Here is a 12,816-nt window from a genome sequence, read left to right on the forward strand (position 1 = left end):
GAATGCTGCCCACCACTTCCATCTCAGTGGGGAACGAATGCTCCGGGGGTGTGTCATTGTCTGAGGCCTGCAAATGGAGTCAGGCAGGAGTTCTTGCCTGCCCCTACTCATGGTACTCATGGTAATTCCCAAGCACGCTGTAAAGCAGGATGGGGGAACCTTTGACCCTCTATATCAGTGTTTCTCAAACTTGGATCCCCTCCTGTTGTTGCACTACAACTCCCATCATTCCTAGCTATCAGCACCAGTGGTCAGAGATGATGGGAGTTATAGCCCAACAATAACTGGGGACCCAGGGTTGAGAAACACTGTTCTAGATTATCTTGGACTACACCTTTCCCCATCCCTGGCCATTGGTCTTGCTGACCAGGGTGGATGGGAGCTGCAGTCCAAGCAGCTTGCAGAGAGCCAAAGGTTCCTCAGCCTTGTGGTAAAGGCTAGCTGAGTTTCTGTGCTTTCGAGGACAGGAATAGGACCTTATCCAGTTTGGGACTGATCAAAACTGACAGGGAAGAAAAGAGCTGGTTGACCGGCACTTCCTGCTTTCATTTCCAGATCTGCTTCCCATGGATTCGGAGGAGCAGAGTCGGCCCCGCAGGACCCCCCTCCAGCCTGTGGTGCAGCTGAAGGCCAGAAAAAGGCCAGAGAAGGTGAGGCTTGGGCAAAGATTAAGTCAGAGCGGGCAGGGACTAGCCCACATTTTTTTTTAATGCAGCAATTTTATTGTGATCCACATTTTATTCCACCATTATAGCCCTTTGTGGGCAGCGGAGGACAACTCAGCCCAAAGATTTAGTGTAAAAAAGTGCCTTTTGACTGACTGAGTTTGTGTATGTGTTTGTTCCCAATATCAAGTTGTTGTCTTTGGGAAGAGGCCGTGACTTCAGGGGCCAAAACCGAATCTCCAAAGCAGGTCTTTAAAAACCTGCATCTTTCAGAAGTCTCTAGGCTGCTGAGGTAACCCATAGACAGTCCAGACTTTATTTGATGGCTGCTGAGGTTTGATGAGAGGTTTTTCAGTTTTGTTATTTCCTTGCTGGTTGTTTTTTTTTTAAATATTCTTCTTCTTTTGGTATATCACTAGCTTTGAGCATGAGGAAAGCAGCCTATAAATGCAAATTGGACCTGCAGAAAAACACCCAGAATTGTGGAGTGTTTCTATTCAGGGTTCAGCCAGCTAGCCAACCATGCCTTCCTTCAGAATAACCTCTTCCAGGGCTAGAAGCCCTCCATCTGTCTCACCATCCTTACCATTGGCTGTGCTGGAGTTAGAGTCCAGCAACAACTAGAGGAACATAGAAATCCTGGTTTGTATCCAGCTAAGATTTGCTTGCAATTGACCCATTAAAACTGATAGACCTCAATTGGTCATGCCCATTAATCTCAGCAGATCTACTCTTGTGTAGAACTAGCCTGGGATACAACCTCCTGTTTCCTTTTCCTCTTGGTCTGAGCTTTCACCCTGTTTAGGGAAATGACCACACATTGCATTTCCTGCTGGACTCTGTTCACTTGCCTCTCTGTCCCTTCCTTCTGTAGGATGTCCCATCGGCTGGCACACTCCCATCTGTCTCCAATGGCTGGAACGGGAAGCAGAAATCCACGGATGGCATCCACAGGCTCAGAGTTGATTTCAAGGTGTGGGGTGGGGAGTATCTTGTTTGAGAGATGCATCTTTGAAATGATGATATTGAAACACGAGACAAATTATGGGCCACAAAATGTTCTTTGAGGCACCCCTGCAAATCTTTCTGCTGGTGCAATTCAAGCTCAGCCAACTGCACATGAGCCAGAACGCCCTAAAATCTGCCCCCTACCTACCCCTCATTCACAAATCACACATACCCATTGTACTTTGAAGAGCACAGCTATGTCTAACTTGATGGCATTGCCAGAAATAATCTGGCTTTCCTAGCTGCTTGGGAGCACTGCTTTCATACCAGCAGGGTAGAGTTGGGTGGGAAGAGAGAGGAGAGGAGGCTGCAGTGAGCTTACAGCGATGCAGTGGCCACAGGTTTTGGCAACCCCAGCCATTTGTGGCCAAAGGCCAAGAATGATGGGAGTTTCAATCCAGTAACGCTTAAAAGAGCCACAGGTTCCCCACCTCTGGGCTTGGTGATCTCCAATCCCTTTCATTTCAGAGATTTGCTCCATCTAGCTCTTTTCACAGCTATCCCTCTGCCCCCCCACTTGTGTCTCTTGCAGGAGGACTGTGACCTGGAGAACGTCTGGCTGATGGGTGGCCTCAGCATCCTCACCTCGGTGCCGGTCACCACACAGGTGGTGTGCCTGCTGTGTGCTAGCAAGGGGTTCCATCAGGTAGGTCTTGAGGAATGGGGTGAGGATACCTGGATTCTGGGATTTCCAGCATCTCAGTTGTGTGGGGTGGAGGGAACGGATTGCGAGCCCCATTCAGAAGGTTGGGGAGGGGGGCACTTGAGGTCTTCTATCCAAACATAGATATAAACCTGCTCCTTGATTTCAGGAACCATCATGCCTAATTGGGATACAAATGCATAGCAAATAGACCAGGCCTTGTTTTGTACCTGGAACAGGGTAGGGGACATTGGGGTTGCTTCTAACTTGCAGAGAGTTTCCGGCTTCCGTGTATCAAAGCACATCTAATGCATCTGCCCACCATGTGCTTTGCAGCTTGTGTTCTGCCAGGTGTGCTGCGACCCCTTCCACACCTTCTGCCTGGAGGAGGATGAACAGCCGTTGCCTGAGCAAGAGGAAAGCTGGTGTTGTCGCCGCTGCAAATTCTGCCATGTCTGCGGTCGCAAAAACAAGGCATCCAAGGTAAGGCGGAGTCCCCCCCCCCCCCCCCAGTGTGGGATCTGTGCAAGGGGGGAGGGTCTGTGGAAGTAAACATGGCTGCTTACAGGGGCTGCACACCCCTCCCATGCTCTCGTGATCCCTACACAAAACACAGCTGGAGATGGAAGGGGTGGCCTCACCAGTTCAGGAATGCAGGTCCCAAGAGATTACCCACAAAGCAATGTAACCCTAGGCATTTAAAAAAAGAAGAAAAAGACACCCCTCAACTAGAGTGTGAGCAAAGGTTTTTAGCAGCATGCAAGGAAAGGGGATATCTAAGTGTTTTAAAGAGGAACAAGGAGGGTTTGGCAGTGTCTTGGTTGTCTGAAGAATAGGAATGCGAGGAATGCATGACCCCAAGATTTTATGCATTAAAGGCAGGTGAAGTTATATCCATAACATCATGGGGAGAAGTTTGGACAGGGATGGTAAGGAGAAGCATCTTTGTCATGATACCTGATGCCATGACCCTTTGGTTTGAAAGGATCCCAAGAACCTGATTTCCCGGGTAGGTTCCTACATGTGAAACCAAGAGCCATGGCCTGCTCTCTGCATTTTGATCACCTCTGTAAAAGCAGAGGCATATGCACCCGCTTTGCGTTGTTCTCTCCTGCCTGTCTTCTTTGCATTTCTCATTGGGATTTCTGTCGTACCTGTGATTAGTTGCAATGAATTCCTGCCCCAAAAAACATGCGTAATGGCCTACTTTCCCTCTCCTTGTTCCTCAACCTGCCGCAGCAACTGCTGGAGTGTGAGCGCTGCAGGAACTGCTATCACCTGGCTTGCCTTGGGCCCAACTACCCCACTAAACCTTTCCGTAAGAGGAAGGGCTGGGTAAGTGTCTTGCAGATTCCTGGCACCCCTCTAGTTCGGCAGAGCCTTCCCTCGCTTGTGTTGCAGCTGCTAACCTGTCTCCTTCATCCTCTCCCTATTCAGATCTGTTCGGCCTGCATCCGCTGTAAGAGTTGCGGGACAGCTCCAGGGAAGAACTGGGACACGGAGTGGTCTAGTGACTACAGCTTGTGCTCTGCCTGCTCTGTGCTCTACGATAAAGGTGAGCATAGCGGAATTGCCTGGGAAATGCCATGGGTTTCAGTTTGAGCTGTGCCAGGTAAGGCATTGCGAGGGGCTGACATTCCACAAACAAGTTCACATATTTTGCTCACACAATGTGTGTCTTCCTTAGCCCTAGACAGCAAAGCCTTACACAGCACTGCGACCCAAATAGTTGTACTCTTTCCTACTAGTTCACCCATTCATTTACATTGTCCTCTGAAACGTCTCTTCCAGGGGCCTCTCCTCTTCTGGGATTTAATGGGCAGCTACTGGGGGGGGGGAGAGAGAAAGCTTTTTTGGGGGGTTGGCCTCTCACCTTGCCATGGCTTCCCCAAGGAGGCTTGACAGATGTCTGTTCTGGTGATGTTCAGATGGCAGGCAAATCCTGGACTTTTAGAAATCCTACATTTTTATTTTGATTTTAAAAAATTATGCAGTTGATGTAGAGGCTCTCCTGTTTGAGTTTTTTTTATGTTTTACAAGCAGCCTTGTACCTGGATTCTAAGAAACCAGAACATCAGTGAAGTTTTGAAATTGGTGTTTAAGATCTTAATTCTTAAGTCTTAATTCAAAATTGTATCCAATCATAGACAGAAGCCTACTCCTTGATCTCAGGAACCATCATGTCAAATTTGGATGCGGTATCTGAAGAGGTGTCCTGATGCATAGCGAACAGGCAAACAACTTTCCAAAGCATAGATTGATGATGCTGTTTATACTGCAATTCATTGTTTTATATTGATTAGCTTATCTGATTTTGGACTCAGAAGATGTTGGATATATACGGAGCAAATAAATAAAGGGGGAGCGAATACACAGCTCATTTTGGGAGGGCTTTGAATCTCACCTGACCTGCAGAAGAAGATTCCATTAGCTTGTTCTCTGCCTCCCTCTTTTCCCATCCAGGTAACTACTGCCCAATCTGCTTGCACTGCTATGAAGACAATGACTACGAGAGCAAGATGATGCAGTGTGCCAAGTGTGACCACTGGGTTCATGCCAAGTGTGAGGGACTCTCAGGTTTGTTCTGAACCCAGAGTAACATGACCTTAACTGCTGCTGCATCACAGATCCCTCTCCCTCCTTCACATCTGCTTACCTGCTTACATCTCAAATGGCCGGGAGGAGAAATAATGTGGGGGAGAGTTGTGGCAGAGTCAGGAGAGGCAATTGAGAAGCGAATGCAAGTCACAGCCTCTGTTAAATTGCCTATGATATGCTCCCCTTTTTGACCTTCTGGCTAGGTCTTTCCCTTGACAGCATATGCCTGCCCATCTTGCTAGCGTTGGTGTGTGCAGCAGGGTGGCCTGAGAACAGCATGACAGTCTTTGGGCTAAGATTGGGCATCTCTGATGTGTTCCCACCCCCCTCTCTTACAGATGAAGGCTATGAGATCTTGTCCAACTTACCTGAGAGCGTCATATACGCTTGCCGGCCCTGCTGCGGCAGTGACAAGGCCAAGTGGCGGGAAGTCCTCACCTTGGAGTTGCGTAAGGGTCTCCGGCAGGTGCTCCAGGGGCTGATGAGTTCCAAGTGTGCCACCCCGCTGCTTCAGTGCACACAGGTATGTTCTCTCCAGGGCATGTGTAACAGCAGGGAGTTGTGCTTTTAAAATCACCGTTCTTGATCTGGCTGCCCTACTGAAGGAGATTTTTCTTGGCCCCATTCGCAGGCACACTTTGGGCATGGCTGGGCTGGACGCATCCGTGTCCAGCACTCTTCAAACACAGTTTCACTCCTTCCTTTGTCCTTTGATCTGGATGCCCATTCCTTGGCTAGGTGGGAAGATGCTGGGATAGCTCAGTCGGTAGAGCATAAGACTCTTAATCTCAGATGCTCAGAGTCGTGAGTTTGAGCCTCGTGTTGGGTGAAAAGATTCCTGCATTGCAGGAGGTTGGATTAGATTACTCTCGTGGTCCCTTCCAACTCTAGGATTCTATGACTTCAGCTTTCCTTGATATTTGAGTCTGTAGGTTGCTTACATGATAAAGGGGGGGGGTGTAGTATCGAGTGACATCCCTAAGGATAAAAGGAATGTATTCCTTTACGCAACCGCGGCAGCCAGAATCGTAGTGGCAAAAAATTGGAAAACTGATAAAATACCAGAATTAGAATGAAGAACCAAATTTCTTGAATTCGTGGAGATGGCAAAATTAACAGCATCAATTAGAGGCTATTCTAATCAAAAAATTAATAAAGAGTGGGAATGCATTAAGGAATACATGAAAAAAGTCAGTGCTGGAGTTTAAAAATTAATATGCAAAAGTTCAAAAAGCGCAAGGAGATAGGATAATAATATATTAAGGATGGAATAACAAATAAAGTGGATAACTCAACAATAACAAAAATAATAAGAGGTAAAGAAGATTGCACACAGGTGAAGGGAAGTACTAGGCTGTGGGGGAGGGAGGTGAAGGGATTAATTGAAATTGTTAAAGATTGGTATAGGATTTAAGAGATTTAAATTTTTATTAAGATCTATAAGGAAAGCAGAAAGCAGCAAGAAATATCAAGTAAAGGTGTCGGAGAGGAGATCAGTGTAAATGAAAACATGAGATTTACGGTTTTGTTACATATTTTATTTTGGAGTTGTCTGCTTATTTTGGAGTTGTTTGTTGTAAAGAATGTATATTATGTGAATAAAATAATAAAGGATATGAAATTGGGGGGGGAGATAAAGGGGTGTGTGTGTGGAATCTTAGAGATTATGGGAACTGTTTTGATTTATTGCAACACAGGACCTTTATGTCACAGAGTTCTTTGCATGCTGTAGGCAGGGGTGGGGTGGAGGCTGCAGAACAGGTGGCAGTGCTCCATTTTTCTCTGTCCTTTGCCAGTGCTGCCCGGATGATGGCGTGAAGGTTCACCTGCGGCCCTGTGATCTGCGCACTGTCAACAAGCTGTTTGAACAGGGTCACTACTCGTCCGTGGTGAGTGTTGGGAGCAGGGATTCCAGGCTGGAACGGGAGCAAGGCCTCTGACCTCGGCTGAGCTGCTTTCTCTCTTTGCAGCATAGCTTCAATGAGGACATGGTGGGGGTCCTGCTGGGGCACATGGAAGAAGACCAGACCGGCCTTATGGCAAAGGCACTCTACATCGAGGTAACTCTGTGCGATCTGGGTTTGGTGGGGAGGAGGGATGTGTGGTCTGGATTAAACTAACTTGAGTGGGAATGGGGGGGGTGCGGGGGTGTTTGTGCACGTGCTCCACGCTGGCTTGGGAGCACTTCCTCCCCTGCAGTTCGGCACAGCCTCTCTCCCTGAGCAGCCTTGTGATTGCCTGCTTTTTATCTTTCCAGCTGATGGAAAAGTTCTTCAGCTGGTTTGATGCTCAGGATGTAAAGCACTGGACCCGCAGCAGCACCCTTCCCAAGTGAGTGCTCAGTAGCTGAAAGCGCCGAAGTCATGCCTCCCCCTCACCACAGGTGTCCATGCACCTGGTGCCTTTTTTTTTTTTTGGGTGGGGGGGAACTGGAGGATTCAGACGCACCACGGACCGTTGTGTGCAATTCAGTATGGAAGTTCCAACGGCATTTGGGGAATCTGTAGAGGGGCTCAAAATAGGAGCTGTGTACAAACTACAAATGGGACACGGGTGGCGCTGTGGGTTAAACCACAGAGCCTAGGACTTGCCGATCAGACGGTCGGCGGTTCAAATCCCCGCAACGGGGTGAGCTCCCGTTGCTCAGTCCCTGCTCCTGCCAACCTAGCAGTTCGAAAGCATGTCAGAGTGCAAGTAGATAAATAGGTACTGCCGCGGCGGGAAGGTAAATGGCGTTTCCGTGCGCTGCTCTGGTTCGCCAGACGTGGCTTAGTCATGCTGGCCACATGACCCAGAAGCTGTACACCGGCTCCCTCGGCCAATAAAGCGAGATGAGCGCCGCAACCCCAGAGTCGGTCACGACTAGACCTAATGGTCAGGGATCCCTTTACCTTTACTAACTGCAAAAACCATCCAGGCCCAACAAAATCTGTTTTCCTTGAAATTTGCTGCTTCTCCAAGTGAATAGAGTGGGAATTAGAATTGGTTAAGGGCGTGGAATATACACAGCCAGGTCTCCTCTTCCTTTTTGTCTCACTTTTTGTTTGGTAAGGTGACAATGGAAATCTGTATTCTCACCACAGTCTAATCGTGAGTCTAATCCATCATAGGTGCACATGAGAGATAAGAGGGTGAGATCACAGTAAATTCATGGGGATGGGGCAGACTTGGCCCTGTGTCTCCCAGCGGCAAGACGTTTTATCTGTTCACAGATCCCACAATTGGCTTTAGATCCTGTTCTTTTCTTACCACCTCCTCTTTTTATTTTTATTTTTGCATTTCAGTCGCTGGCTTCAAGCCTGTTCTATATCTATTCCTGTGGCCTGTTTCAAACTGAACTGGGGTTTCCTTAGAACCAGAGCTTCTGCAGCCCCTGACGACTTCTTCTTTTCTCCCCAACAGTGGCATGCTTCCTAACGCTGTTCTGCCTCCCTCCTCTGACCACATCTATGCTCAGTGGAGGCAGCCTGAGGAGGTCATCTCGGCTGCCAACAGCCACCTGACTTCTACTGGGTCTGAAAAGACAGGTGAGATTTTGGTTTTCATCAGGCATAAGCAAACTCAGCCATCAGGATGTTTTTGGGACTACAACTCCCATCATCCCTGACCACTGGTCCTGTTAGCGAGGGGTGATGGGAGTTGTAGTCCCAAAAACATCTGGAGGGCCAAGTTTGCCTATGCCTGGTTTTCATGGCGTAGAAGCTGCCTCTCTACATGCAGACTCCCTTGGTTTTTACAATTGCCCAGGAGAACTTTGGCTGCTGCCGTTCTCTTGCTAGAAGGGAACATAAGAAGCTGCCTTATACCAAGTCAGGGCATTGGTCCAACTAGCTCTGTATTGTCTATACCAGTGTTTCCCAAACGTTTTTGGGCAACGGCACACCTGTTAGCCGGAAAAAAATCTCGCGGCACACCACCATTAAAGCCCCGCCCCGTGACGTCAGCGCGCAGCGTCACGCCGGGAGGGACGCACAAAAGCGAAAGTTTTTTCCCTCCCCCTTGCCGGGGTGGGAGGAGGCAGCAGAGCGAGGGCAGCTGAGGCGGCGGCGGCGATAGCGGGCGGAGGAGGGGGCGGCGGCGGGAGTTGCTGCTGCTGTTGTTGCTGCTGCTGCCCGGACATGCCGGCCTCCTCCTCCTCCGCTGTCTCGCGCTCCTCCCTTTTGCGCGCGCTGCCCCGCCGCTCGGCACCACCACCGCGGAGCCGCCCCCGGCTCGACGCGGATCCTCGCCGCCGCCGCCGCCTCTCACCGCCCGACTCGCCCGCCTTCCTCCCACGGCACACCAGCCGGTGTCTCACGGCACACTAGTGTGCCGCGGAACACCGGTTGGGAAACACTGGTCTATACTGACTGATAGTGAACCTCCAGGTATAAAATGGGTCTCTCTTAGCTGTACCTGTAGATGCTGGGGATTGAACATGGGATGTTATGCATGCAAAGCCATGTGCACTATGCTTGAGGCTTGTCACTCTGTATTTCCTTCTTTCTCTCCTGGTTCCCTCTACATCAGAGTTTCCCAAACTTGGGCCTCCAGCTGCTTTTGGACTACAATTCCCATCATCCCTAGCTAGCAGGACCAGCGGTCAGGGATGATGGGAATTGTAGCCACGCTGTTTTTGGAGACCCAAGTTTGGACAACTGCTCTACGTCAAAGGTTGGAAACCCATGGCCCTCCAGTTGATGTTGGGACTCCTAATCTCCAGCATGGCCGCTGGGGATGTGTGATGGGAGCTGGAGTCCAGCGACATCCAGAGGGCCAGAGATTCCCCACTCATGCTCTGCACAGAAGATCTCTGTGTCCTTTCTGGAAGATACTCTCTGAAGGGATGTTGGGGGTGGGGCTTCTTGCCCTCCAGCGGCTGAAGCTCAATGCCTAACCGCTTTCCTTCTCTACCTGTAGCTGGGAAAGACTCGGAACATGCCGTGCTGCAGCAGCCGTTGGATGATCCTGAGGACAAGAGACAGTGTGCCTTGTGCCTCCAGTATGGAGATGCTCCTTCCAAGGTGAGACTACACCCTTCTGCTTTGATAAAAACATAAGAAGGACCATTTTGGATCAGACCCAATGGCTTGTGCATCCTGGCATCCCTGTTCCCCACAGTGGCCAGTTGGGAAGCCCAAAAGCAGGATATGTGCACGATAGAGCCCTCCTGCTGCTGTTGTTCCTCTAGTGCAGGAGTTGTCAACCTGGTCCCTACCGCCCACTAGTGGGCATTTCAGGATTCTAGGTGGGTGGTAGGGGGTTCTGTGGCACAAGCCGAATCCTCCTTCCATTGAACACTGGTGGGTGGTGAGGAAATTTTACCATCAAGAAAGATGCATTAGTGGGCAGTAGGTATAAAAAGGTTGACTACCCGTGCTCTAGTGACTGGCATTTTCGGGCACACTGTCTCTCAGCCTGGAACTATGTAGCCATTGGGGCTAGTATCTTACCAATGGAAAGTGTCCTAGCTGCACCTTTTTGAGGCTATATTGAGAGAATAAAGGGAGACGTGTGGGAGAACCAAATCCACTGGCTTTGTAGGGTGGTTTTGTTTGTTGTTGTGGAGGAGGCAGCTTAAGTGGAGGATTGGACAGGGCCAGGAAATCTATAACCCCTGGATCCTGTCTCGTGTCCGGGAGGTGACCATCTGAACCCCTTGCAAATCCCTTCCTCGTGGCTAGACCTCGAGGTGTTGCCTTCCCCCTCCCTCTTCAACATGAGCTCTCTTCCTGCCCTCCAGGACGCAGGGAGGCTGCTGTACATCGGCCAGAACGAGTGGACGCACGTCAACTGTGCCATCTGGTCAGCCGAGGTCTTTGAGGAGAACGATGGCTCCCTGAAGAACGTGCATGCTGCCGTAGCCCGGGGTCGGCAAATGGTGAGTTGGGCTTCTCTCCATTCAGCTCTGTAGAAGAGGGGATAGGACCAGACCCTCCGTGTGGCCAGAGCTGGATTTATGTACAGTGGTACCTCGGGTTTAGTACTTAATTTGTTCTGGAGGTCCGTTCTTAACCCGAAGCTGTTCTTAACCTGAAGCACCACTTTAGCTAATGGGGCCTCCCGCTGCTGCCGTGCCGCTGGAGCACAATTTCTCTTCTCATCCTGAAGTAAAGTTCTTAACCCGAGGTACTATTTCTGGGTTAGCAGAGTCTGTAACCTGAAGCATATGTAACCTGAAGCGTATGTAACCCGAGGTACCACTGTATAAGCTAAACAAGCTATAGCTTAGGGCCCCACTCTCTGGGGGGGGGGCAGAAAAATTTAAAGGAAAAAAACCTGGATGTATATTTCCAAAATATAAGATAAAAAACAAATAAAATAAAACCTACATACAGCAACCGTGTTTTGTGTTGTGTATGGACCTATAGCATATATGTAACACAAAAAACAGTGACAATTTGTTGTTGACAAAGGACAGCTGGGCATATAAAGGGCCTCATTAACTTCAGTAGCCTAGGGCCTCATCAAACACAAATCCGGTCCTTCTTGTGGCCTCAGTAGAATTCCCACTATAAGCGAGGGTCCTGAAAGCTTCATTGCTGAATAGGAGCAGGGAAACTTTTATCGGTCCACATTGCCACAATTCAAAGACACGTTCCAACCAGGCAAAAGTATTCAAGGAAGAGGGCATGGGAAGGGAGCCTCGTGATAGCTGGAGTCAGGGGAGATGGGGGCGGAGCCTAAGGAGGGTTCTGTGGGCCAGATAGAGAGGCCTGGGGGCATTTGCTCTTGAACCCGAGGCTCCCCACCCCTGCTGTAGAGGACCGAACTAGCCTGCTCCTGAAGCGACCCACTGATGCTGCCCATATTTCAGCCTTAGTTTTGCAGTCACTGCTGCTCAAAACCTTTCTTTAAAAGTCGATCTCTGAGATTCTTGGTATGCTGAATTTTGCTCCAGTAATTGAATTTCCACAATTGCACACAGCATATGAATAGCGATGTGGACATGGTGGTTTAACAGCTGTCCAGTCTTTTTCGTCAGCCAGATCTTATGTTCCTTGGACCCGCTTCATACTTAGAGCCTCCACTTAGATTAAAAGCTCCTCTCCCTCCCACCCCCACCCCCCGGCCAGGGTGGAGCTGAAAACTCCTTCCAAGTGTTCACTGCTGCGAGAACAGTGCTTGGATATTACTACAGATCTTATCAATCAACTAGAAAGTCCCAGCAAGACTGCATCGTCAACATGGCTGCTTTCTGCATCTGATTGCATTGATGTGTAGGGTGATCTTGATGATGAGGAAAAGAGAGGAAGGAATAGGGTGTTCGGACTGCATGTTTGTCTCTATAATGTGTGTATAAATGCCCTCCCCAAATTACATCTTGGTCAGAAATGAATGCAGACTGATGATTTTGCTCCTTGGGGACATTTTGGCCCTCTGCGTCTTTGCTTAGTGCCACACACTTTATCCCTTGCCCTGCTGCAGTGGCATTTCTTCCATACCTTTGACATACCTCTCTCTCCCCCCCCCCTTAGCGCTGCGAACACTGTCAACGTACGGGGGCCACGGTTGGCTGCTGCCTCTCCGCGTGCATCAGCAACTACCACTTCATGTGTGCTCGCCTCTGCCAGTGCACCTTCCAGGATGACAAGAAAGTCTTCTGCCAGAAGCACGTTGACCTCCTGGATGGGACGGTAAGTGGGGAGGGCACCATCAGGCTTCCTGTCGCCTCTGGGATGAGTGGGTCGTGGGTGGGACAGTTCTGTTAGGCCTGGCAGTTTTGTCTTCTGAAGCTTGGTCACTGCAAATAGAATTTAAGAGGGTCCCTTGGCCATGTTGTCTGCCTTTTTAGGAGATAGTTGCTGAAGATGGGTTTGATGTCTTGCGCCGCGTCTACGTTGACTTCGAGGGCATCAGCTTTAAGAGGAAGTTCATGGTGGGCCTGGAGCCAGACACCATCAACATGATGATAGGTAATTA

General features: G+C 49.5%; 1 protein-coding gene across 1 annotated transcript in view; it reads left to right on the plus strand.

Annotated features, from left to right (window-relative positions):
* The window catches only part of KMT2B (lysine methyltransferase 2B), a 63,132-nt gene that overhangs the window by 35,698 nt on the left and 14,618 nt on the right, over positions 1-12,816 (plus strand). Inside the window, 16 exon segments of the mRNA XM_083512275.1 lie at positions 556-650; positions 1,540-1,638; positions 2,206-2,319; positions 2,653-2,799; positions 3,556-3,651; positions 3,754-3,871; positions 4,780-4,893; positions 5,253-5,437; positions 6,711-6,803; positions 6,885-6,974; positions 7,172-7,245; positions 8,317-8,441; positions 9,814-9,917; positions 10,637-10,774; positions 12,372-12,530; positions 12,689-12,809. Of these exon segments, the coding sequence (XP_083368401.1) occupies positions 556-650; positions 1,540-1,638; positions 2,206-2,319; positions 2,653-2,799; positions 3,556-3,651; positions 3,754-3,871; positions 4,780-4,893; positions 5,253-5,437; positions 6,711-6,803; positions 6,885-6,974; positions 7,172-7,245; positions 8,317-8,441; positions 9,814-9,917; positions 10,637-10,774; positions 12,372-12,530; positions 12,689-12,809 (1,872 nt within the window).

Source organism: Podarcis liolepis (genome assembly GCF_965112155.1).
Source record: "Podarcis liolepis genome assembly, chromosome: 7".
In the NCBI taxonomy this organism is placed as follows: domain Eukaryota; kingdom Metazoa; phylum Chordata; class Lepidosauria; order Squamata; family Lacertidae; genus Podarcis; species Podarcis liolepis.